The sequence below is a fragment of the Ovis canadensis genome, chromosome 6, assembly GCF_042477335.2.
Source record: "Ovis canadensis isolate MfBH-ARS-UI-01 breed Bighorn chromosome 6, ARS-UI_OviCan_v2, whole genome shotgun sequence".
NCBI lineage: Eukaryota > Metazoa > Chordata > Mammalia > Artiodactyla > Bovidae > Ovis > Ovis canadensis.
The window spans coordinates 118,067,568-118,093,854 of NC_091250.1; the positions used below are offsets into that span (position 1 = coordinate 118,067,568).

General features: G+C 38.9%; 2 protein-coding genes across 18 annotated transcripts in view; one reads left to right on the plus strand and one right to left on the minus strand.

The window, feature by feature from the left end:
- Window positions 1-690: 690 nt before the first annotated feature.
- On the minus strand, window positions 691-4,863 carry LOC138442710 (serine/arginine repetitive matrix protein 1-like). The gene is made up of 3 exons (XM_069594631.1): window positions 2,755-4,863; window positions 2,328-2,391; window positions 691-2,020 (listed from the first exon to the last, which is right to left on the minus strand). Exons 1-3 carry the CDS (start codon window positions 2,813-2,815, stop codon window positions 1,336-1,338), a joined length of 810 nt encoding a protein of 269 aa, XP_069450732.1. The 5' UTR covers window positions 2,816-4,863; the 3' UTR covers window positions 691-1,335.
- The window catches only part of PTPN13 (protein tyrosine phosphatase non-receptor type 13), a 225,483-nt gene continuing 200,688 nt past the window's right edge, over window positions 1,493-26,287 (plus strand). For 8 of the 17 annotated variants that reach the window (XM_069594613.1, XM_069594616.1, XM_069594621.1 and 5 more), the window contains exon 1: window positions 1,493-1,990. Coding sequence is in view for 1 of the 17 variants with exons in the window: in XM_069594630.1 (XP_069450731.1) it covers window positions 2,897-2,977 (81 nt within the window). In the remaining 16 variants the exon portion in view is untranslated. Of the gene's footprint in view, window positions 1,991-2,881; window positions 2,978-26,287 lie in introns of those variants that run through there. The other 9 variants (XM_069594612.1, XM_069594614.1, XM_069594617.1 and 6 more) reach the window with 3 other exon arrangements.

A 26,287-nucleotide genomic window follows, 5' to 3' on the forward strand; every position in this document is an offset into this window, starting at 1 on the left:
TTCTTTTCCTCCTTAATCTGACTAATCCAGTCCATTCTACATACCACAGACTTGCTCTCATTGACTACTGTACTGCACTCAGTGTTTGGCTGCACATTCTGGCCCTAATCTCAAATTGTTTCAAGAATGCTAGTTTTTTTTCTTAGGCTTTGCGTTTATCTCCTTGAGGGCAGGGTCCTTATCTTAAAATTCTGCTGTGCATTTTATTGTTTTAGTGCTGTAAGTAATCACACTCAGCTCACATTTGCAAGGCATTGTCGACTGAATACATCCATCACAGCTATTCATTTAGTAAATGAGATAATGAAAACGCAAGTACTCGCCAAAGGTAAATCATTATTATTAATTCCCTCATTCATCATACATGTACAGCAGCCTCAGGGGCTAAGGAGCCTAAAGCTTGCAGCTCTTATTTTGCTTCAGATCTCTCTATTTTGGAACCAGCCAAGAAGTTCAGATTCATCTAGGGCTTAACACGGGGGGTCCAAGAATAACTTAACCTTCAGGTCCCGCTGTACCAGGTTTACCTTATACTTCTGAGAGTAAACCCAAACGTTTGAAACTCAAATGATGAGATATCCTTTGCTCATGAATTCAGTAAGACTTCCTGGTTAAATTGTGGACACCCAAATTTTTTAGCTTTCAGGAGGGTCACAGCTGCTAGGACAAACTTTTACCAAGCTGTAATATGTAGTTCTATAGAAAAATGGATGTCTTTATTTTATTGCATTATGCCAAACTTTTTACTTTATTTTTTTTAACTTTAGGATTATCCGAACTTCAGAAGGAAAATAACAAGATTTTACATACTTTATTTTTATTTTTTCAAAAAGATGAGAATGGGAGTTTTCCTGAAGGCATCTGGCGTTGACCAAGTGTTCCACAGCATCTCTGAAGATCACTTTACAACTGTGGGAAAACTCACCGGGCTGTTTTCGTCGACCCCGCCATTTCCAAGTTGCAATATTGCTGCAGGGAACTGGCACAGCCCCGCTCTTTCTCGCATTCTTCTCCTCACCCTTTCAAAACCCCAATCCGCCCGGTGAGAATATGGAAACAAGGCTGGAGACAGGGGAAGTCAAAGTGGGGGGGGGAGGGGTTTATTTAGATTCGCAGAGGAAGAGCAGGGCATTTTTCCATTCTCACTCTCATTCCCCAGGGCCATAAAGTTCTGTTTCCGAAGTTGGAAGTGTGGGGGCGGTCGGCGGCATTTTCAACTTGGTCTGAAATTAGGAGTCCACCCCGGAGGAGCTAGTAACTTTTCCTGCGGGGTCATCAACTTGAGCTTCTGGCAAGCCAGAAGTTCGCGAAAAGCCAGGCCTAAGGCACCGGTTGTCATAGGAACCTGGGCGCCGGTCTCCCCGGCGACCTCGTCTCTAGGGAGGGGGCGGGGCTGAGGAGCCGTCGGGCCAATGAGGTCGAGGGAACGGCGGGGTCGGAGATCCGCGGGGCTCCAGAAGTCCGAAGAGGGTTGATTGACAGGGACTGGGGCGGAGCCGGGCGAGCGCCAGAGGTGGAGCCGGAGAGGAGCCGGGAGCTCCGGCAGCTGCGGCGCGGCGAGGGTGACACACCGGGATTACCGCCCCGAGAGACCGTCGTGGCGGGCGAGCAGCGCTCCTCGGCTTCCCGGTCTGCCTCAGGCGTATCTCGGCAGCGCTCGGAGCCGGCGGCCGGAGTTGAGCGGCCCCGCTCCGGAGGGTTTGGGGAAGCCCTTGGAGGCGCGCGGGGCAGCCGAGGGTGCGCTAGCGCTCCAGGGTCTGGCGGTCGGCCGGGGTCGCCGCCGGACAGCGTTTCGGAGGCGTGGAGGAGGAGGAGATGCTGCTTCTCTTCTCCCTCTCCAGCTTCTTCGGCCCACGCCCGCAGCCTCTTGGGGGAGAGGAGGTGGTGGCTCTCGGCGCCCGCGGCGGCTGCCCGCGGCCCGCCTGGACGCCGCGTCCCCGCTGCCCCTGCTCCGCGCGCCAGTAGCCGGACCGGGTCTCGGGACGAGCAGGTAAGGACGTGCGCTGTCCTGGGCGCTGGGCTGGAGGGGCGCAAAGTGCCAAACAAAGTGTGCCGCGCTCTCTATTCCTTCCTCTGTCTGGTTTTTTTTTTTTTTTTTGGCTTCAGCCTCTCAAAATCAACCTCTCTATGGCCCTGGTGGAAGGAACTTTTCTTTGGTGGTGTGTTAGGGTGGGGGTGGGGTGGCGGAGTGGGTAGGAAGGATGAGATGGTGTCTGATTGTGAATTAGGTAGATCCGCCTTCTCGGCGGAGGAAAGTCGGATCCTTAGGAATTAAACCCCAGAGGGGATGAGTACAGAGATTGTGGGGCAATCGAGAGTGACCTTACCCGCATCGTGCTACTCCAGCTCTGTGCGTGCTGTGGAAGGGCTCCCGGAGTCTGTTTCTCATTTCTGTAAATGATTGTGGACATGGTGTGGTTAGAGGCCGCCCAGAAGAATGTGTATATGTGAGGGTTCGAAGAAGAGGGGGTGGGGTGGTGGGGAACAGTGCAGAGGGACGGACACTGCCTGATGCAAGCTCTTTTATTGCTCTTCTCCGCGTTCTGGAGTTAACCAGCCCTCTCCCCGCCCCCGCCTTTGCTCATTGCAAGATGCTGTAGTACCGAAAGCGGGGAAGCTAAAGTTTGGTAGAGGCAAGAAAGTTTTCACGAAGTTTAATTTCCCTGTATTGTTAAGTATATTGGAGAAGGATGAACTGGGATAAATATTACCACTAAAATAGATTTACAGCAATACAGTTTTCGTTGGCCTTACCCAGAGATGATAGACTCCTCCACGCACTGGGGCAGCTCTTCTGTTCGACAGCCTGTGTCATTTTCGTTTAATTGCATCTTTGAAACAACAAACGCGGTGACTTCATAGGGAGCTTCCTGGAGCTGAGTTTACCTCTCAGAAAATGGGGCAATCGGGTTTGTTTTCAAGGCGGGGACCTAAACAAAATGTAGGACACCTGATCTGTGGGTTGACGGGCGCACAGGTAACTGATTAAAATGATTTTAAAATTTAGATCTGCAGAGGTTACTAAAGGATTGGGGGGACGGGAGGAGGAAAGAAGTTGCTGTGTTTTGAAACAAGCCTTGGTTATTTTCCCAAATTCTTGATGACTGGGTTGGCAGGATCAACGTGAAAACTTGCTTCATGCTCATTGCTCGCTTGTGTTGTGCTATGATACAGATTATTTTTTGTGTTGTTATCATCAGCATCAGTAAGTTCTTGTATGTATTGATTCAGTAAATTCGTACAGAAGCCAATGGTCTGCTTTACGGTCCAGTTTTAGGTTTAGTTTACCTTTTTCATAATAACTTTGTGTTCTAACTTTGATGTTCTAGCGGCTTTGTGGGAGTATGTGTGGGGGAGATGGCAGAATGGAAGCAGGAATTAAATAGAAAAAACATCTAGGTTAGTTATTAAGAAAAGGAACTAATTTGTAGTGTGTTTCACTTTTACAAGAACTTATTTTTTAGCTCTTATGTAGTTTGTCTTGGATTAACATTTGTTCCACCAAAATTTGTACTTGCATGAGAAGCCCACTTATTTTTAGGAAAGTGATTACCAGCATTTTAAAATATTTACAGATAGCTTTTCATGTCACAAGTAACACACACAAACCATAAAAACCAGTGTCAATTGCAAGGATGGACTATGATGCGATCAAAAGTTTTAAAACCTACATTATTTTTTCTGGAGGCATGCCTCAAATGAAAAGTGAATGTGAAAATTAGCTAATCAGTTGTTTTTAGTAAATGATAGATACCAGTCTTGAATGGAATTTATGTTTTGTTTTGTTTTGTTTTAAATTAAGATGAACAGGTCAAATCCTTGCTTTATTCTACTTTAGTAGGTCAAGGATGGGATGAGGAACATTGTAACTTCTTCCGTATCAGTTGAGTATGTATTTTTTCAGCTCATCTTATTGCTCAGGCCAGACTTCCTAGAGAAGGGATTACTGGGGATAAGCCCCTGCTGCTGCTTCCTTTTTTATTACTTTTGGACAAGAGTTTGTAATTTTCAAATAAACTACAAAACACTTTTGTGGTGCAACTAAATTGTAATTAATACCAATTGAAATCGAAAGGAAACACTGTTATACCTCAAGCCTGTGCATCTAGGAGTTAACTCCTGTCAACATTTTCTTATTTTGGAATATGCTTTGGGAGAAGTCTGTGCCATGAATTAGAAGAGTGAGTTGAAGGTTTTCTTCTGTCAGGCCTCTGATGTAACCAAGTGTGACTCATTTGAGTTGATGTCTCTTTGCAAGGCTGGGGCCTGAAAAAGGAGAAAGGATATCTGGTCTCAGGACTGAAGAGTTAGTGCTGATGGGGAAGGGAGAGGGTCTCTTGCACTCTTTCCCATTTTTTTCCACTGACAGCTTTTCTTAATTTGAAACTTAAGAACAACCCAGGAACTGCATTTAAAAAGCTTTTAATGAGCAAATTATTATAGAACATTAAATGGTCGAAGTTAAATTAAAAGTTACATAGTGTAAATTTGTTTGTTGTTGCCCAGGAAATCCCATGACAGACTCACTTGTAGGTACCTCACATCAAAACTGTGGTCTGTAATTAACAGACTTAAAGGAGGAGCTTAAAGGTTGCAGGGGGAAGGATGGGGGAAGGGGTGGTTAGGGAGTTTGGGATGGACATGTACACGTGCTATATTTAAAATGGATAACCAACATGGTTCTACTGTGTAACACAGGGAATTCTGCTCAATGTTGTGTGGCAGCCTGGATAGGTGGGGACTTTGGGAGAGAATGGATACATGTATTTGTATGGCTGAGTCCCTTTGCTTTCCACCTGAAACTACCACAACATTGTTAATTGGCTGTACTCCAATACAAAATAAAAAGTTAAAAGAAAAAAAAAAAAACTGGTCTGTAAACTGCTCTATGAGGAAGAGTTCCAGTAATCCTGTGAGTCTAGGGGGCAAAATGAAAACCCCTGTTTGATTCCTGTTTAGTGTCAGGCCCTGTGACTACGCAGCCTGTATGGAGGCTGGATGACAGTAGCTAATAGCTTGTGAGGCAGTACGAGACCAGTTGTTTAACTTCTTAAGGCAGAAGGACAGCAACTCCTGTATGGGCTAGTGCAGAGGCTGGTGGAGAGTTGAACCACAGATGCACATGTTTTTTCCCCCAGGGTTTGCTTAGGAAATACAGGAACTGGTCTAAGCACCTGTTTAAGGATGTTTGCCTTAGCCTGTGCTCCACCACTGAATCCTGCTTTTTCTTTATTTTTCTTTCTTTGATTCCAGTATGAGACTTGATTGAAACAGACTTCCTCAGAGAGAATTCTGCTGTAGTATAAAGAATGTGGACTTTACCGTTTGAGACACATGTGTCCAAATCCTTAGGAACATCTTTATCTTTATTTTCCACATCTGTAATTTAATAATACCTACCTCTCATAGTATTTTGAGAATGAAATTAATAATATATATATAAAGGTGGCAAGTACAAACGGACAGTAGTTTATTTCCTCCTTTTTTAATCTCTTTTACATATTTGAAAACATTCACTAATAGCAAAAGTTATGATGGTGCACCCAAATTGTTCCTGACTGTTTACAACATGTAACTCACCATAGTCCTCAGGGTGAGCTTGAATCTGGGTTGCTGAAAGGCCCTCTTGGCTACCAGCAGATAAACGTCTTTGGTTGTATACTGCATCTGTGCTTAATAAACAGTTTCTTATTTTCTTTCTAGTTTAGTGATTCTCTGGCTGCCTGATAGAATCACCTGGGTGGCTTTTAAAAATCTTAATGCCCAGGACTCAATTCAGACCAATTAAACGAGAATCTTTGGGGTTAAGACCCAGACATACATATTTTTGGAAGCTCCCTAAGAAATTACAATGTGGAGCCAACTTGTGAACCAATATTCTAGTCCTCTCTAGAAGGTTAGCATAGAAAATTCGATTCTCACAAATGTAGCACCAGTATTGTTATATTATGTACTTTCCTCTACATAAATCACAAGAATTTAAAGAAAATAAACTTGCATCTTCTGTGTCTATACCCATCTAGGGGCTTTTTACTATTTGAATCAGAATGTAAGGTATAAATACTTCCCGCCTGTTCCTTAAAGCTGCGCATGTTGTTAAATTTAAATTAATTTAATTAGGTATCATTTAAAGTTCAGTTTCTTATTTCACTGAAGAATTTTTTAAACCATTTTATTGAGGTATAGTTGACTTACAATGTTGTGTTTAGTTTCTGCTGTATAGCAGAGTGACTCAGTTGTATATATATTTTCCATTTTTTTCCCATTATGGTTTATCCCGAATACAAAGTATCATTCCTTGTTGTTTATCCATCCTATAATAGTTTGCATCTGCTAATCCTAAACTCCCTCCCCTCACTAACCAAATTTTAAGGACTCAGTAGCTACTTTTGGCTCAGTAGCCGCTGTATTGAACAGCTCAGCTATGGAACATTTCTGTCATCACAGAAAGTTCTGTATTACCTAGAGATTTTAAAATTTATATTCTAGTTTCTCCTTTGAAATGAGATGTATAGAGTCGTTTCTGTCAGATTTATAATTGAAAGTATATATAGTATTATTTTTGATAGTTTCTTAAGGAGAAATACCGCTTTTTTGATGCTTATATTTCGTCTTTCTTAGGTTTCTTGTGCCTAGTTGTGAGGTTTTCTTTCTCCAAGTTAACTGAGAGGAGGAACTTGAGTGTCCTTATGTTTGTCATTTATATCAGTATGCTCCGAATCTAAACAGATTCAGGAAACAGAGAAATTCATCAATTCAGCCTAAGTGCTGGAATTTGACTCAAGGTTTTTCTTTCTGGAGGAGGCTCTTTTTTTTCTTTTGCAAATGAAGTCTGTTTGTTGTCATATGATATGATTGAATTTTCCAACAGAAAATCATCTTTAGTTTTAACATGAACATGCACCAGAGACTTTTTCTTCCCACAAGAAAGCATCCTCTTTAACAAAAACGAGGTTCCTAAGCAGTTTGAGATGTTTGAAAGCTAACACTACGTCATCAGTTTCAGTGGTATTTGTCACTTGTTAACTACTGAGGCGCAACTTAGAGGAAACTGCACTCTAGTTCATCTCAGGTGCACACCGCCCCGCCTCCCCCCCACCCCCCGCACCGTAAAAAAAAAACAAAATTCAGTTTTTCTTATTGGCTTAGGGTTTTAGACACTTTTTCTAGAAAAATGTAATTTCTAAAATAAGCATTTAAATTATTAAGGGATTATTTATTTTAGGTCTTTGTGTAGTCAAATACCTCTCTGGAATATATAGTGTTGAAGTGAAGAAATAATCAGTATTTTGACCCAGGAGTTTCCCTTATCATAATATTTTGAATGATAAATTTATTCCCTCAGAGTCTTTCATATTCTTGACTTTGAGGTATAATTTCATAGGATTATTTGAATGCAGTATTGATTAAAGTCATTTTTCACAGAGTCTATTTTGATTTTACTCTCATGGCTAGTTTCTAGAAGTGAAGGAATGAACTTCAGACAATGATTCAGATGTAACGTATATCAATTTTCTAGCTACTGTATGAAAATTTACAGAAGCTAAAATGTATCCTTGTAGCTGTACTTCATGAAAGCTGAAATAGATGTTTTATTAAAAAAAAAAACTGATGAGCTATACTTGAGTTTAAAAAAAAAATTTTAGATTAAAAAACTGATAAAAATTTTAAAATATATAATAAATATAATTTAGGAGTGCTTGATTATCAAATGTAAACTGTCTAAAACTGTTCTGTGGTTATATACCATTCAGTTGAGTTCAGTCAGAGCTTTGAAATTCTGGCAGTGCTTTGAGGTATATAAAAATAAATAATAAGTAGGATATGTTATTACTTAATACATGACAGTATTGCTATTTCAGTTATAATTCAAGTCAACACATACTTCAGTGTTCATTGTTATATAATTCTTACAAAGAAATCTAGACTGTATTGTTTTCCATTATTAAAATTTAGTGGAAATTTTCAGTTTTTATTAAAAGAAAATATATTAATGTGATCACATATACTTGTGTAACTAAAGACAAAGCAGAGCTATATTAAAAAAATAATTCATCTAAATCTTTGTTTGTGCTTAAAGACTTTGTCTAAATTCAAAGGTATTTTAAGGCTGTATTGAGGTCCTGAGGTTTAACTTAAAAATAGATGATATTGTTCCACCTAAAGGGATTTTAAAGAATCACTGTTGATGGACCAAGCCAGTTGAGTGTTTTCTAACAGCCACAGTGATGAATCTGGAGTAATAACCTTATTGTGATGACCTGCTCCCTTTTTAGTTGTTCTATATTCAGCAAGTATACATTGAGTACAGTAAGTGTACACGACATAAAGTTCAGTAAGTGCCTCTGCCAGACACTCTGCTAGCCACTGGTGATACACAGAGATCACATTTCCAAGGCAGCAGATAAGTGGAATAGTCTGTGCCCGCATATATTTGATCATCTGAGATCACGGCAAGTAAACCAGCCTGTTGACAGGATATATTGACACAGAAGAGTTGTGAAGATAAAAATGATATGTGAAAATCGTACAAACATCTGGGTACTGATTTGAATAGACATGAGTTGGTTTTAGCTGCAGTTGGGCACGGTGTTGACCATCCCTCTTTGACTTAGAGTATAGCACAGAATTTCGAGCACGGACGCTGGAGCCAAGCTGCCTGGAGTTTAGTTGCTGACTCTGATATACAGGCTCTATGGCCTTGTGCAAATTTTCACTTTTTTTCCATCTACAAAATAAGGATTATAGCTAAGCCTCTTTTATAGGTTTGTGGTAAGGATTAAATGATTAATTCATTGAAACTTGTAAAGCAACAAAGCAGTACCTAATACATGTCGTTGTTCAGTCACTAAGTCATGTCCGGCTCGGCACTCTCATGGCCTGCAGCGCAGCAGTCTCCATGGGGTTCTCAGCTAATGCATATGGGTATTTAATAAATATTAGATTATTGTTTTTGATATACGTACATTTTACTTATAACAGTTTTTTTTTTTTTAAAACATTGGGTAAAGGTAATATATGAACTTAAATGTGTTTTTTTGTTTCAGCGTTCATGGCCCTGCTTGTTCCTTGGGTTACGTGTTTCCGTTTCTTCCGCTCACTACTTGGACTTGATATATGTTATCTGTGCCTAAGTTTCACATGCTTCGTGGAACTTGTGAAAATAAATGTCATTTTCTTCAAACTGCTCTTTTTTTTGCCATGCCTTGTAGCTTGTGAGATCTTAGTTTCTTGACCAGGGATTGAACTTGGGCCGTGCAAGTGAAAGCACAGAGTCATAATCATGGACCACCATGGAAGTCTGCAAACTACTCACTTTTAGAATCCTACATCTCCTGTTTTGGAGTTACTTTTTAGATCATGTGACATGTGGCACATGTCTTCTTTGAGAACGGATTTGCTTCAGTTAAATAATACATTCATATTCTAGTAAGGTGAATGATTAAGGAGGATTTACTGATTTAAATTGGAAAATGATTGGAAAGTAAATGGAGCAATTTTAAAATGAGACTGTAAACATGATTAGAAAGGAGAGTCCCAGAAATGTCTCTGATAATACTGTGTTTGAAGCCAAAGGTATCTATCCTCCCAAAGTGTCTATTTTGAAAGTTAACACTCTCAAGATATGTAAACTGTTCAGTCACGCAAACAGGGATATTGCTGCAGTCCATGGAGTCACAAAGAGTTGGATACAACTTAGTGACTGAACAACATGTTGTTATGCTCTTAGGAGTAAGCATTTTGTAACATAACGTAAAATTCTTGAGTAAGTATTACTGGACATTTATCCTGTTACTGTGTGCACTTTTAGACCCTTTAATATTCTAATGTACCTTATGAATCTCCAAGATAATAACATATACAGTTATCCCTTACTGTTCTCCAGGGGATTGATTCCAGGACCCATAGGAATATAAAAGCTGTGACTAGTCAAGTCCCTTATGTAAAATGGCATAGTATTTGCATATTACCTATGCAAATCCTCCCACATACTCTAAATCATCTCTAAATTACTTATCATATCTAATACAATGTAAGTACTGTGTAAATCATCGTAAATACTATATAAATCTTATGTGAATAGTTGCCAGCGTGCAGCAAATTCAAATTTTGCTTTCTGGAACTTTCTGAAATGTTTTTCCCCCCAAATATTTTCCATCTGAGGTTGGTTGAATCTGTGGTTGTGGAACCTGTGGTTACAGATGGTCAACTGTTTATCATTTTCATTTCTTTGACAATTTAACTGCAGAATTTGTAATGCATCTCTTGTAACAGGGGAATTGATTTGGGAAATATTCTGTGTGCTTGCCCTATCCAAAACCACTGCAATGAATTGTTTTGCTTCTTCTAATTAGAAATTGCATTGGGTTGCTAGTACAGAACCCTGGCATAACAGGGCCTAAAGAAGATTGGGATTTTTTTTTTTTTTTTTTTTACATAAAATCTTGGCATAGTACTCCAGAGCTGCTGGATAACTGTTTCAAGAAATAGCAATGAACCCAGACATCTTTTTTTCCTTCTCTGCCTCCTTATAACATGGCTTTCATCCTCACGATGCCCTCTTGGTGACAAAATGGCTGCTAGCATTCTATTAAAAATGTTATCCTTCTAGTTAGACAAAATATGGAAGAAATAGAGAAAATGGCAAAAATAACAAAAGATGAGTGTGCCTCCCAGCTGAGTCAGATCTTCTCAAAAACTTTTCTTGAATTCCTTACCCAATGCTATACATCATGGGATGCTGGGAATTGTTTTTTGCTGGGCACTTGGCTGTCCCCAACCTGACAACTGAAGAGAGTAGATATTGGGGATTCAATTATTGTTTTCTTCAGATTTCCTGACACCTGATCTCCATTAGTTTCCAGCTTAATGGTATTTGGTTGTAGTAGGTATGGATAAATTATAGATCCTATGCTAGGTTTTGGGGTGAATACTGGACTTGGTTTTACTGACTTATCACTTGATAGCTAACACATCTATTATGTTAATTAAAGTGCCTTGACCTAGAAAATAATTAAAAACTGGATTTACTGTCTGTGGAGGCTAGTTCACAGAGATTGTTTAGTATTTTATACTTTGTGTGGTTTGATACTTAATTCCTTGTAATAAATATGAATCATTCACACAATTTTCATTATTTAACCTACCATTGAAATATTAAACTGAGTTACTGATAACCTTTAACAGGACAAAATTAATATATTTATGTTCATTCTCAAATGTGTAGCTTTTGTGAAAACTAAATCTAGGCTGTGTCATAATTTGCTGTTTACATTCAAACAAGTTTGGAAGCATAGTATAGTAGAAAGAGCACAGATTTTAAATTTAGGTAGTCCTTGGAATGTATTTTAGATCTTTTAGTAATTAGAGTCATTTTGGATAAGTGATTTATCCAATCTCTTTGATATATAAAATGGAAATAATATCTACCTCAGGAAGTTCCATGAGCTTTATTCCTGAGTCATTACATATATAAATTGGTTGGGCACAGCCCATTGATTCAGTTAATAAGAATTCTTTACCTTTCACCACACTTTTCATCTGTATATATTGGACAAAATAGCAAACTAGGAAATATGATTCATTATATGGAGAAAAAAGCATGGCTTGTCTCTTTATCCATGCAGATTTTAGCCTCAGAAGTATGTTTTGATTAGGTCACTGACTATGCTTTGGTTATCAGATGTATTCCGAGTAAGATCTTTTTAGACATAGTAACTACGCATTGGTCACTTTAAAGCTAAAATGATTGACATCTTAAGGGAAATAAAATGGGCAAACCTGCCATGTCCCCTTGAATATGTGAAAACTATGAAAACTGGTAGAAAAAATACCCACAGAATTATTTGACGATAGTTAAAATAGCAGCAATTTAAAATGTTTTACAAGTAATGTAAATTTTTGTTGTAATGGTCTTTTGTTTCTTAACTAAACTAATTATACAGCTGTAAAGCATTTGACTGACTACTCTGTGTTTGGAATTATTTTTGGTATATTGAGGAATGGGCTTCCCTAGTGGCTTAGTGGTAAATTATCTCCCTGCCAGTGCAGGAGACACAGGTTTGATCCCTGGATTAGGAAGAACCCCTGGAGAAGAAAGTGGCAACCCACTTCAGTATTCTTGCCTGGAAAATACCATGGACAGAGGAGCCTGGTGGGCTACAGTCTCAAAAGAGTCAGCCATGACTTAGCGACTTAAACAACAACAGCATTGAGAAATACTAAAAGAGGAAAGGAAAATGGCTCCTACCAAAAAAATTAAAATCTAGGAAAAAAAAAAAGCAAATAATGAAGATAGGTAACCATTATATTACAAAACAATCAATACAGTACAAGTTTTAAGAAAGTGTGGCTCAGTCAAAGGATTCACTTGGGTAGAGATTGATCTGTCTTGGAGACACTGTTATTATCTGGGAGCAAGCATGGTGTATCATTTGTTGTTGTTAAGTTGCTAAGTCATGTCCGACTCTTGTGACCGCATGGACTGTAGCCCACCAGGCTCCTCTGTCCATGGAATTCTCTAGGCAAGAATACTGGAGTGAATTGCCATTTCCTCTTCCAAGGGATCTTCCTGACCTACTCACTAGATAATTTTAATAGTGAAAATCATTTGTAACTTTTAGTTTAAGGTTAGAAGTAATGATCTTATTAAGGTGCAATCATTAAGAATAGTTTATGACCCACTCTCCATTCCATTCTTAGTGCATTTAAAAATTGTCCTTTGGTTTGGTTGACAGCTGTGTTTACAGAGCCCCAAACTCTTGGTGACTGCTAACAAAGTTTCTTTTCTTCTCCTTTGAATTGACTCTTTCAGTAAGCTTGCATGCCTTGTATGTGGTGCTGTAGAAGGGAGATAAGAGAACTCCAAAATTTCTAAATTTTAGTTTACCATACAGTTTTAAAATTCATTTGCAATATAAATTGATTGACATTTGCTTTATTTGGAGAAGTGAAATTTATATTCTGGAGTTCTTTGAAACATAAAATCTCTATTCACCCTTTCCCTTAACTGTTTTCACAGCTTTTTTTTATTTCCCCCACTTAAGAATTTCATAGCATTCTCATGCAAATAGTTAGATGATCATACAGTTTTTCACTCAGTGAAAAGTTTTGTTGCTCCACAGGCTTTACAGTAGCAGGTAAAGTGTGTTTTATTAATTTTAGGTATCTTATTTTTCAGAGTAGGCAAAACATGCATATTGAACAAGATTGAAAAGTACCAACATTAAGAAGTCAGTCATCTTTCTAGTCCTGTCTCCAGGTCCCCTCTTGGGGTGCTTTGCTGTAACCTTCATTTTTAGTAATGTTATCAGAGCCAGGAGGAAACATTATATACCAAACTAATGGTTCAGTTTTCCTTAATGGGAAGCTTTATGTGTACCCTCTGAGTATGCTAAAAAGTTCTGTGCTTTTGAAAATAATTTATAGAAAGTCTTCCTTTTTTATATATTTAATGGTTCACTTTTATTTTTTTTATTTTCTCCCTGCCCCCAATTACCTCATTAGTCAAACATGTCTCACATTTTTGACCTGTTCATCTCCATTCTTTTGTTACCAGTTAGAAATCTATTAGTAGTAAAAGCAAAGTTGAATGTTTTACCATTAATATACTGTTTTGTTTGTTAAGTTGGACATTTTCTTTTAACTGAGGTTGATAAATATTTGGTACAGCTGAAGTTGGATTGTTTTGCAGTTGAAGGGCAACTTAAATGTATTTTGGTTCTTTTACGGAGTATTGAGTTACAAAGAAACCCTAGTATACAGAAATGTTTGGTATATAGAAATTCACTTACTCTTCTGGTTTTCTTGGTTAATGCATGAAAACCGAAGACTATATATGGACCATATATGGACTTTTACTTTATACTCGAAGTTCAAATTTATTACCTGCCTAGACTGCATTGGTAGAAAAAGTAAGAGCCTACTTTTCTGATAACATTGTTATCGCTCTTTGTAATTCTGCTGTCTTTTATGTGTACCTTTTGAAACATAGGCAAAAGATAGGGTAGATTGTAGTTTCTAAATGCAAGCTGTATCTGAATTATCTTATGAATTGGTTAAAATAAGCATTTTGGGACTTAAAACGTACTCCACATACAGCTTTCCTAAAATTGGTAGAAAATAAATATGCTTTTTATTGTATCTTTTTAGGAATCCTAACTTCCCCCTTTGAAAAAAAAACAGTTTCACCATGCTTTTATACATTTGTTTTATAAGTTAAAAAATATAAGTTAATTTGTTGGGATAATGTTATACATACCCTTCAGTAGGTATCACTAGCCTCCATACCTGTAGGGACAAGAAAGGTCAGAGATAGTTGAGAGGGAGAGGAAGACAGTAATGAATGATAGATATTGTGATGAACGAAAGGGCTCAGACTGTAGCTAACATGGACATCTGCTGCCCACCTGGAGTCCTGCCCCATCTCCTTTTCTCCCAAGATTTTTATATGACATTTCTTTAATTTGTGAGATTTTCCAATTTATAAATACTGGCACAATTTCACACTTTGGAAAATACAGTCTGGGCCATTGCTGTCCAGGAGAAGCCTAAGTCTGCAGGCCAAATAGAGCCCATGGGCCACGGTGTGCCCCCTGTGCCCTAGATTCTTTTAACAACCTTACACTTGTATGAACTTGCCATATTTTGTTTTGACATTTATTAAGGGATAATAATGATAATGCTTCCAGCTGTCTGCCTTGATTAATATTTCACTTTAGCATGTTAGTTATATAAACATTGGATTTTTGCGTAAGAAGACAGGAAAGAATAAGACTGTTTTCTAAAATGTGTCAAGGACAATGTCTGTGTAAATGTATCAGGGACTTGGTTCTATGATGTTTCTTAGAAAAATTTAGTTCTCAATCTCTTTCTTTCTCAAAGTCTGTCCTTCTTCTTTTGCCTGCCTGCACATCCAGTATCTTCGTGCTCTTCCCATGAATGTTCTTTTCATTTGCAAGAATTATGAAAGAAATCCTTCGTATAGAAACTCTGCAGAATGAAAATCATTCTCTGACTGACTTAAGCTGCACAAACTTCTAGACATTCTTCACTATAGCATTAAAATTCCATAGCCTTAGTACTATTTCTTTCAAATGTGCTTTTTAAACAGAAGAATGACTGCCTTTAAGGCAGACAGTGAAAAGACTCACACAGAGGCAATCTAGGGGGGCAGGCTCGTAACCATGAAAGATTTGACCCCAAGCCATCAGGAGGGATGGTTGAACTGAGATGCCGTTTACAGTGGCTCAGTACAGAGAAACGAGCATAATAAAGCAGCAAGACTTCTGCTTCTAGCCAAGATGCAGTAACAGGGACAAGATTCTGTCCACACCAGCTAAAAAACGAAGAAAATGTTGGAGACAACTGTTTTTAAGCCACTGGATGTCAGGCAGTGAAAGACAGTGATATCCACGACAGAGAGAACTAAGGTGAGCCTTCGGATTGCTCAGGTTACTAACTTGAGAGAGTTTCTAGGCTGTGGTGCAGGGTGGGAAACCAGGTGGAAAATGGTGTACACCCTGAATTCAGCACTTATTCCTGAAAGTCTGGGGAGACTAAGGCAACCAGAGTTAACAGGACAGCGTAGTAAGATGAGAACAGAGCAGAGAGAACCCCAGAAGGGTTCCTGCAGAGGGGCCTCTTTGAGTGCTCAGCTGAGTACTCTAAACACATGCATGTGAGGAAACTGACGGACTGTAGAGGAGCCGCACAGAAGGAAGAAAAGGAGCAGTGCTTGTGGGTGCTGGCGGGGCTGGGAATAGTGCCTGTTCCCACAAACCAGACTGAAAGGCCTCAGGGTTCATAGGGTGTTAGATAGGGTACACAGAAGAACGCACCCCACCAAACGAGCCCTAGACCTGCATTGCTCTGGGCCAGACTAACACATCTTAAAAGTTAGACCTGAAAGGATCAAATTTACAAGTTTTCAAGTAATTTAACTTCATCCCTAAGCAAGACTCAAGAATATGTCTAAATACGTTCAGTATCCAGCAAGATGAAATTCACAATATTTGGCATTCAATCAAAAATTTCCAGGCTTGTAAAGAAGCAGGAAAATATGACCTGTAATGACAAAGTAAATAGATTAGACTGCACACAGAGGTTAGAATTGACACAGAGGTTAGAATAGCAGAAAAGTACATTAAAGTAGTTTTTATAACTGTATTCCATATGTGCAAAAGTTAGTAGGAACACACTGAACTTCTCAATATGAAAACTAGAATGTCTGAGATGAAAAATACAGGGATGGGATTAATGGCAGATTAAACATTAACAACCTAGATAGCATATTGAAAAGCAGAGGCATTACTTTGCCAACAAAGGTCCGTCTAGTCAAGGCTATGATTTTTCCAGTGGTCATGTATGGATGTGAGAGTTGGACTATAAAGAAAGCTGAGCGCCAAAGAATTGATGCTTTTGAACTGTGGTGTTGGAGAAGGCTCTTGAGAGTCCCTTGGACTGCAAGGAGATCCAACCAGTCCTTTCTAAAGGAGGCCAGCCTTGGGTGTTCTTTGGAAGGAATGATGAAACTGGAGCTGAAACTCCAGTACTTTGGCCACCTCATGGGAAGAGTTGACTCATTGGAAAAGACTCTGATGCTGGGAGGGATTGGGGGCAGGAGGAGAAGGGGACGACAGAGGATGAGATGGCTGGATGGCATCACTGACTTGATGGACATGAGTTTGAGTGAACTCCGGGATTTGGTCATGGACAGGGAGGCCTGGTGTGCTGCGATTCATGGGGTCGCAAAGAGTCAGACACAACTGAGTGACTGAACTGAACTGAACTGAAACATCACAGAAGAAAAGATTAGTAAACTTGAAGACAAAACCAGTATAAAAATCATTCGAAGTGAAACACAAAAAGGAAAATAGTTTTTAAATTAACAGAGCATCAATTGTGAGATAACTTGAGGTGGGCTAATATACATGAAATATGAGTTCCTAAAGGAGAGAAGGCCATGATGAAAAAGACACTTGAATAACTTACGGCTGAAACTTCCAAATTTGATGAAAGCTATACGCATGCAGGTTCAGAATCTTAATGAACCCCAAGCATAAGGAACATGAAGAAAATTGCACCAAGGCACATCGTATTCAAACTGTTCAAAACATGAGAAAGAGGCAGTCTTACAAGCAGCCAGAGAAGCAAAGAGGAATAAGGATAAGTGTTGACAGTATATTTCTTGTTAGAGACAATGCAGAGAGGAGGACAGGTGTAGCAGTGTCTTTAAAGTATTGAAAGAAACTGTCAACCTAGAATTCTCTCCTCAGTGAAAATCTTTGAAAATTGAGGTTAAATAAAGACTTTTTTTCGGAGATAATAGCTGAAAGAATTCATCACCAGCAGATCAAAGAATGAAGTTCCCCAGGCAGAGGGCAAGTGATACCAAATGGATAAAAAATAAAGTACTAACGACACTGGTAAATATATATGATACTTTTCCTGTTATTTAAATATGTTTTAAAGGTAATCTATAAAAGGCTGAGAAAAGTAGATTCATAGGCCCATTCTATATAAGAATCCCCAAATGCAAAAATGAAATAATAATGGCTAACATATTTTGGCCACTTACTATGGGCAAGAGGTTTTATATCATGTTTCATTTAATCCATCTGACAGTCCTTTAATTAAGTACCATTGTTGTTACCTTGAGGAAAGTAGGTTGTTAGGAGGCTGAAATAACTTGTCCAGGATCACACAACTGTTAAATGAATGAGCAGGAACTTAAATTCATTCTGACTCTAAAGCCTAGATACTTCACCGTTTTCCTACACTGCCTTCCCAGGGAAGGAGCAAAGAGTATAGAACATGTGATCACAGGTCAAAGAGGATGAGGAAGGAGTTAAGGAGGAAGGAATAAAGAGGCGGGAGTTGGGCAGATTTCATCAATTCGTTATGTATGAATCACCGATTATTTCTAGTTAGATGGTCAAGGCTACTGAAGGTGGCATTTTTCTTAAATTTTATTTATTGATTCATGTGGCTGCATCGGGTCTTAGTTGCAGCAGGCAGGCTCTTCATTGTGACCCGCAGGCTTCTCTCTAGCTGGCAGGCAGGCTCAGTAGTTGTGTGCTGGACTAGTTGCTCCACAGCATGTAGGATCTTAGTTCCCTGAGCAGGGATTGAACCTGGGTCCCCTGCACTGACAGGCGAATTCTTAACCACTGGACCACCAGGGAAGCCCTAAGGTGGCACTTTTAACTCTAATATTGTTTTAATGTAAGCTTTACACAGATGTGGGAGCCAGTGAGTTCGGATGTCTTGTTTTTAGCTTCACATAGTTTAGAATATGCCCTCTGGAGTTACGGAAGGGAGGGGATGAACCTCCCTGTTCAGGCAGCCAGCTCTTGCATCACTTCAAGTAGCTCTCACCAGTTGGCTGGGCTCCAGGCCCAAGTTATTTAAATAAATTTTCTCTTTCATTTTTAAATAACAGTTGTAGTATTTTAACACTTTACTTGCAAGGTCAGCTAGCCAGAAGAAAAACTAATTTGATTTGTGCTAGTAATAACAGTGATTAGGTCACAGGGGAATGGTTTAAAAATACCTATGGATATAAAGATTGGTACTTTTTAATGTGCTTTTACTACGTGTAGTAAACTTTTTTAAGAAGAGGTAATTTATTTTAAACAAAATAACAATGTAGTATGGAGTATGGCTGTAGTATGGAGGTTGCAGTATGAGATTTCCCTGGTGGCTCAGACAGTAAGGAGTGGCCTGCTATGTGGGAGACCTGGGTTCAATCCCTGGGTTGGGATGATCCCCTGGAGAAGGGAATGGCTATCCACTCCAGTATTCTTGCCTGGAGAATTTCATGAATAGAGGAGCCTAGCCAGCTGTATGTCCATGGGGTCTCAAGGAGTTGGACATGACTGAGCAACTAACATTTTTACTTTTTTCACCATGGAAGTTAAATACATGTAAAAGTAAAATGCATGGGTTTGGCCCACAGGTTGAGAGTGGGACAATGAAAGTCAGTTGACCCTTGAATAACACAAGTTTAAACTGCATAGGTCTACTTATATGCAGATTTTTTCCAGCAATGTTATAGCGCTGTGTGATATGTGGTTGGTTGAGTCTGTGGATATGGGGGAACCACATATATGAAGGGTTGACTGTAAGTTATACACTGATTTTCAACTGCATGGAAGATCAGTGCCCCTAACCCCTGTGTTGTTTGAGGGTCTGTATACATTGTGGCTTCTTATGAAATGGTATAATATCATGTGAAGATAGACTGGAATAAGTCAAAGATGTGTACTATAAACTATATAGCAGAGATTAAAATGACAAAAAGTTATAGCTAAAAGCTAGCAAAAGAGATAAAATGGAATCATGAAAACTGTTGTTAATCCAAAAGCAAGAAAAGAAAAAAAAAGATGAGAGGGAAAACAGACAGGACAGATTTTTTTAAAATAGCAAAATAATAAATCCAACTATATTAATAATCACATTGAATGTAAATAGTTAAAACACCCCAGTTAAAAGGCAGAGCTTGTCATATTGCTACAATCTGGTCTTGATTTTTAAATCCAATCTTAACTGATTAAAGGATGGGAATTCCCTGAGGGGTCAGTGGTTAGGGCTTGGCACATTCACTGCTGTGGCCTGGGTTCAGTCCCTAGTCAGGGAACTAAGATCCTGTAAGTTGTGCAGTGTAGCAAAAAAATAAATAAAAGGATGGAAAAGATATACCATGTTAATACTGATTAAAAGAAAATTGGCTATATTAGTATCAGACAGAGTACTTCTCAGGACAAAGAATGTTACCAGGTTGAAAAAATACCATTTCATAATGACAACAGGATCCATTCATTAAGAAAATATAACAGTTCTAAACATTTATGCACCTAATAACAAAGCTTCCAAATACTCAAAGCAAAAACAGAACAAGTGAAAATTGACAAACCCACAATGGTAGCTACAGATCAATATGTCTCTTTCAGAAGCTGACAAAATTAGTACAAATGTACCTTGGAGATATTGTGGGCCCAGTTTCAGAGCACCACAATAAAGTGAGCCACACAATTTTTTTTGGTTTTCCAAAAGTTATGTTTATACTAACTGTAGTCTACTAAAAGCAATAGGATTATATCTTTAAAAACAATGTACTTATCTTAATTAAAATGTAATGAACTTGCTTGATACAGGATTGCCAAAAACTTTCAATTTGTAAAAATTCAAAATCTGAAGTATAATAAGTAAAACAAGGCTCAATAAAGTGAGGTGTGCCTGTAGAAAATCAGTAAAATACAGAAGACTCTAACAACATAATCAACTAACTTAACTTTTATAGAGCACACCACCCAACAACAGGAGAACCAACACATTCTTTTCAAGTGCACATAGAATAATCACCAAGATAGTTCATATTCTGGGTCACAAAACAAGTTTTAATGCATTTAAATTTATTCAGGTCATAAAATGTCTGGGAAATTCTCAAGAAGTTGAAAACTAACACACTTCTAGATAATCCATGGCTCAAAGAGGAAATGAGAAAGCATATTATTTGGGATAAAAACGATGACACAGTATATAACAATGCATGGCATGTAAGCTCCTAAAGCAAAACTTGGGGGAAATCTTATAGCATTCAGTACCAACCACAGAAAAGAAAATATGTCTCACACCAGGTTTCTCATAGAAAAAGAAGCAAAGTAGTAAATAGGAGTACACTAAGTAGAAAAAAGGAAAGTATTAAGGTCAGGAAAAATCAAACAAAACAGAAAGGAAGAAAAGGATTGAAAATCAGTGAAACTTAAAGTTCGTTCTTCGAAAAAAACCAGTTAAATGTATAAACTTCTAGCCAGACTGATCAGGAAAAAGAGAAGACACTACTGATGTAAGGAATGAGAGAGGTGACATTGCAACAGATTCTGCACTTAATGAAAGAATAATAAATGAATATTATCGATGATTTTATGCCAGAAAATTCAACAACTTGAAAGGGACAATGAAATCTACTGAAATATAGGCCCTCTCAAACCTTACTATTGGATTGGCCCAGAAGTTCTTTCAGGTAAAAAAAAAAAAAAAGGACCATGATACATTTCTTTTGTGCTTTCCTGGAGAAATTAAAATTTAAAACCTCCCAAGAGTAATGTCTTCAGATAACTCTATTTTACTTTTACCTAAGCAGTTCTTTAGAAAGCTTGGAAGAGTACTTACATGGATTTTTTTCCCTTACAAATGATGATTTATTTAAAAATGCTAAACATAAGGTGGGGGTTTCCCAGGTGGCTCAGTGGGTAAAGAATCCACCTTCAGTACAGGAGACGCCGGTTCAATCCCTGGCTTGGGAAGCTCCCCTGGAGGAGGAAATGGCAACCCACTCCAGTATTCTTGCCTGGTGAATCCCGTGGACAGAGGAGCCTGGCTGGCTACAGTCCACGGGGTCACAAAGAGTCAGACACGACTGAAGTGGCTGAGCACGCATGCAAACATAAAGTAGAAGGTTCAAAGGTTTGTTCAGTGGCTCAGTCATGCATTTTATAAGGTTCGTGGGGTGGTTTTGTTTTTTCAGCCTGCTGTTCATCTGATATGTTGGGGGTTCCCACGATCAACCCAAGTTCCGTACTGTGTTCAGATAGCTCACAGGACTCCACAGAATAAATTGATCACAACAAAAGGGTGCAAAGCAAAATCCACAAAGGGGAAACAGGCAATGAGACAAAGCCTGAAGGAAACCAGGGGCAAACTTCTAAGAGTCCTCTCCCAAGGGAATCACACAGGCTCCATGAGTTTAAAGAGTTGCTTACTGTTGCAATATTGCACATTTCTTTTCACACAAGAGTCTTTGTCTACACTATTATATGGTTGATTTTCCAAATTGATACTCTTTTTCGAAAAGGGTCACCTTATTTACCGTAAGAACTTTCATCTTTTCTCAGTGAAGTTATTCTTTTTCAGTTTGACGTTTATGAATTTCCTTCACGTTTGACAGAATGCTTCTGCCATGGTCAATTAAATAGTCAGTTCAAGTGGAAAACCAGTTGGAATTATCAGAGAAATGTAATCAGTTTGGGATTTTACAGTGGTACAAAAGTCATCATAATTCATTTCCTAATATGACGGTTGTAGTATGTTGTTAGGTGCTCAGGCGTGTCCAACTCTTTGTGACCCCGTGGACTGTAGGCCTCCAGGCTCCTCTGTCTATGGGATTTTCCAGGCAAGAATCCTGGAGTGGGTTGCCATTCCCTTCTCTGGGGTATCTTCCCTACCCAGGGATTGAACTCAAGTCTCCTGCATTGCAGGTACTGTCTGAGCCACCATTCCTGACCATGTGCTATGTTGGCCATGGATTGAAACAGAACAGTCCTTTAATGAAGAAGGAAATTCCAATAAGGGATTGTTGATTTTGGAAATACCTCTGACAATAGACTGCTAAAATGTAGGTGTAGGTTTAAGAAAGTTGAAACGTTCTTCATAAATAGACTTTAAAATTATTCACTTTTGAATGAAGAAAGAAATCTGTTAGGAATATAATTGCACTGCTTACTTAAGATTTAATTACTTGTGGAAGTAAGAGATTGTCATCCAGTTTCTTATTCACTAACAAGTTCGAATATCCTACTGAACTACATGTTAATGCTAACATATATTTTAGTTGTTGTTCAGTCTCCAAGTTGTGTCCAGCTCTTTGCAACCCCATGGACTGCAGCCCGCCAGGCTTCCCTATCCTTCACTATCTCCCAGAGTTTGCTCAAACTAAAGTTCATTGAGTCAGTGATGCCATCCAACCCACTCATCCTCTGTCACCTGCTTTTCTTTCTGTCCTCAATCTTTCCCAGCATCAGGGTCTTTTCCAATGAGTTGGCTCTTTGCATCAGGTGGCCAAAGTATTGGAACTTCAGCTTCAGTATCAGTCCTTCCAATGAATATTCAGGGTTGATTTCCTTAAAGGTTGATTGGTTTGATCTCCTTGCTGTCCAAAGGACTGGTCCACATGAAAAAAAATTTTTCAATATCAGTTAATGACATGATTAATAATAAAAGTTATTAAACTTACCTAAATAGGAGAAACTCTAAAACCAGAATGGCCAATATTTACTTTAAAAAAGTAAATAAAAACTAAGTTCCTCTTGTGCACTGGCCACATTTCAAGGGCTCAGTGGTCATGTGTGGCCGTTGACTTTATCATACTGGAAAGCACAAATGTAAGATATAGCCATCATCACAGAAAGTTCTGCTGGACAGCACTGTTCTAAACAATATAGAGGAACCAATAGAGGTCTTGAAACTTATCAAATATAGTCAAGATATATTCTGAAAGTAGGGCTATCAGGATTTTCTAACTGATTGGATATGGGATATGAGGGAAAGATGGAAGTCAGCTGACTCCAAAGTTTGTGGCCTGAGTAATTGGCTCAGTTCCATTTCAAAATGGGAATGCGGGAGGAGAGGTTTAGTAGATGAAATTCAGTTTTTGATTTGATAAATAACATGGCTATATAAGAGTCGGACATGACTGAGTGACTGAACTGAACTGATACCTATTAGAGAGAGTATAAGACGAGGATCATGGAATTTGGCAACATGGGCATTAATGCCCTTAAGTTTTTTTTTTTTTCAAAATACTTCTTTATTCTTTGCCCTGTGATAATTAAGTCTGTGTACTTTTCCTAAAATGAGAATACAATCGTTTGTGTGTAAATTACATCCAGTTTAAGACGGTTGAACATATTTATCAACTTAATATCTTAAGTCTCAGCTTAAATGATAGTAAAGAAATTAAAATGTTAAAGGGCTTCCTAGGCGGTGCTAGTGATAAGGAACCCGCCTACTAATGGAGGAGATGTAAGAGACATGGGTTCCATCCCTGGATCGGGAAGATCCCCTGGAGGAGGGCACAGCAACCTACTCCAGTGTTCTTGCCTGGAGAATCCCATGGACAGAGGAGCCTGGCGGGCTGCAGTCCATATGGCCAGCTACAGTCCATAGGGTCCCAAAGAGCTGGACGTGACTAAAGCAACTAAGCACATATGCACAATAAAGAGAACAGATGAAGGGGCATCTGTTTCTAGAAAAAGTTAAAATTTTAAAAAATGATCCTTGGAGCAAAGGCACCTGAGGAAGCAAAGTAGAAGAAATCAAGCTCAGAAAATGAGCAGGATAGAAAAGTGAAAGTGAAAGTTGCTCAGTCGTGTCTCACTCTTTGTAACCCCGTGGACTGTACAGTCCGTGGAATTCTCCAGGCCAGAGTACTGGAGTGGGTAGCCTTTCCCTTCTCCAGGAGATCTTCCCAACCCAGGGATCAAACCAATGTCTTCTACATTGTGGGCAGATTCTTCACCTGCTGAGCCACAAGGGAAGCCCAAGAATACTAGAGTGGGTAGCCCATCCCTTCTCCAGGGATCTTCCCGACCCAGGAATTGAACCAGGGTCTCCTGCATTGCAGGTGAATTCTTTACCAACTGAGCTGTGTAGATAGAAATATAGAAAAGGGTAGACCCATTTTTTCCCAGTGAACCCTGGAGGTACCTAGGCTCAGAAACAGGCGTGAAGGGAAGCAGGAGTACAATGTGTGATAGAAACAATGATGGGAACGGAAGGATTTAATATGTATTATTAGTGCTTCAGGTTATGTAATTCTGTTATTATTTGAATCAATGAAGATTCAAACTGTACATAGTATATCATTTTTTTTCTGCCTAGAGTTTCCAAAGCATTAAATGAAAATTCAAGATGCCCCATTGCCTTGACCATGCACTCCTTCTATGCTGAACCCCTGTTTTTCTTTAATTTTGAGGAGGGAAACCCAGATACACGTCTTACATAATTAGGAGGGAGTGGCGGGAATTCCAGTGTGACATTAAATATGGAGGAGCCGCTTTCAGGTTCTTCCTCTCCCATTTCTTTACCTTTGCCTTGGACACAAGGGGTAATTACGAAGAATTACCTCTTACCTACACGATAAGGCCAATTCAGTTCCAGTGAAATTCACCATCTCTCTTTTTTGTGAGCCTCAATTCAGTTCTTTCTGTAATTCCCAGAAGGGGAACTGCTCTGCCTGGATTTGGACCCACTAAAGAGGATAGAGCTATGCATTGATTTACAGGAAAGCATCTTGTAAAAATTCTGTTATATAGGGAAACATAAAATGTATATAAATAGCTATTTTGTGATGTAATTGTAATATTGAATTTAACTGAGGTATAGTTTATGTTTCATAATGTCAGCAATGTTGACTGTTTAGACAGGAGGTTCTGAAGTTTAGTTATGAGTCATGAAATCTGGAGAAAGAGGTTCTAGAATGTTTTTGCTCTGTTCTCCTACACAGATAACCCATAAGTGTTAATGAGCCCATTAACTGCACCATCTGAGTCGTCAGTTTTTCCTCAAGAACAGAATTTGTTTAAGCTTGTGTTTCCTGTGCTTTATTCATTTGAGTACTACCATCGTAATCTTTGTCATATCCTAATGCTCTTTACTTAATATTTTTAAATATCTCATTTTTATGTTTGAATTTGTTTAAAAAACAAAATCTTAAATCTGTATTATTTTCTTAAATGGAAAACCAGTAAAATGTCCTGCCAATAGAGACTAAGTGGAAAAGTCAATATCATTTTGAAACCTGAAAACATAATAATGTCATTAAATACAAGCTATAATAGAGTGGCCTGCCTGTGCAGCAATGCTCCATGCTTAGGGCATGTCTGTATTTGTTGAAAGGGGAGATTAGCAAATAAAACAAACTACCTAGTGCTAAACTGGAACTTTCTCCATGACCTAATCAGGAACATTGAAAGAGAATTTAAAACAGAGCCTTGATGAGGGTGAAAGAGTAAAGTGAAAAAGCTGGCTTGAAACTCAACATTTAATAAAACTAAGATCATGGCAGCTGGTCCCATCATTTCATAGCAAACAAAAGAGGAGAAAGTGGAAACAATGACAGATTTTCTTTTCTTGGGCTCCAAAATCACTGCGGACAGTGACTGCAGCTAAAAGACACTTGCTGCTTGGAAGAAAAGCTATGACAAATGTAGACAGCATGTTCAAAAGCAGATGCATCACTTTGCTGACAAAGGTCTGTGTAGTCAAAGCTCTGGTTCTTCCAGTAGTCACATACGGATATGAGAGTCGGACCATAAAGAAGGTGGAGTGCTGAAGAATTGATGCTTTTGAATTGTGTTGGAGAAGACTCTTGAGAGGCCTTGGACTGCAAGGAAATCAAACCAGTCTATCCTAAAGGAAGTCGATCCTGAATGCTCATTGGAAGGACTGATGCTGAAGCTGAAGCTGGTGGTGGTTTAGTCACTAAGTCGTATCCGACTCTTGCGAC

Bases quoted from the DNA above. Each gene is read 5' to 3' on its own strand.
- LOC138442710 (XM_069594631.1), bottom strand. From the start codon at position 2,815: ATGACACAGGCTGTCGAACAGAAGAGCTGCCCCAGTGCGTGGAGGAGT. The intron at 2,392-2,754 runs GTAAGGCCAACG...AATCATTTACAG, and splicing joins GAGGAGTCTATCATCTCTGG to AAATGAGAAACAGACTCCGG. The intron at 2,021-2,327 runs GTAAGGTCACTC...GCGCCCCTCCAG, and splicing joins GCTGGAGTAGCACGATGCGG to CCCAGCGCCCAGGACAGCGC.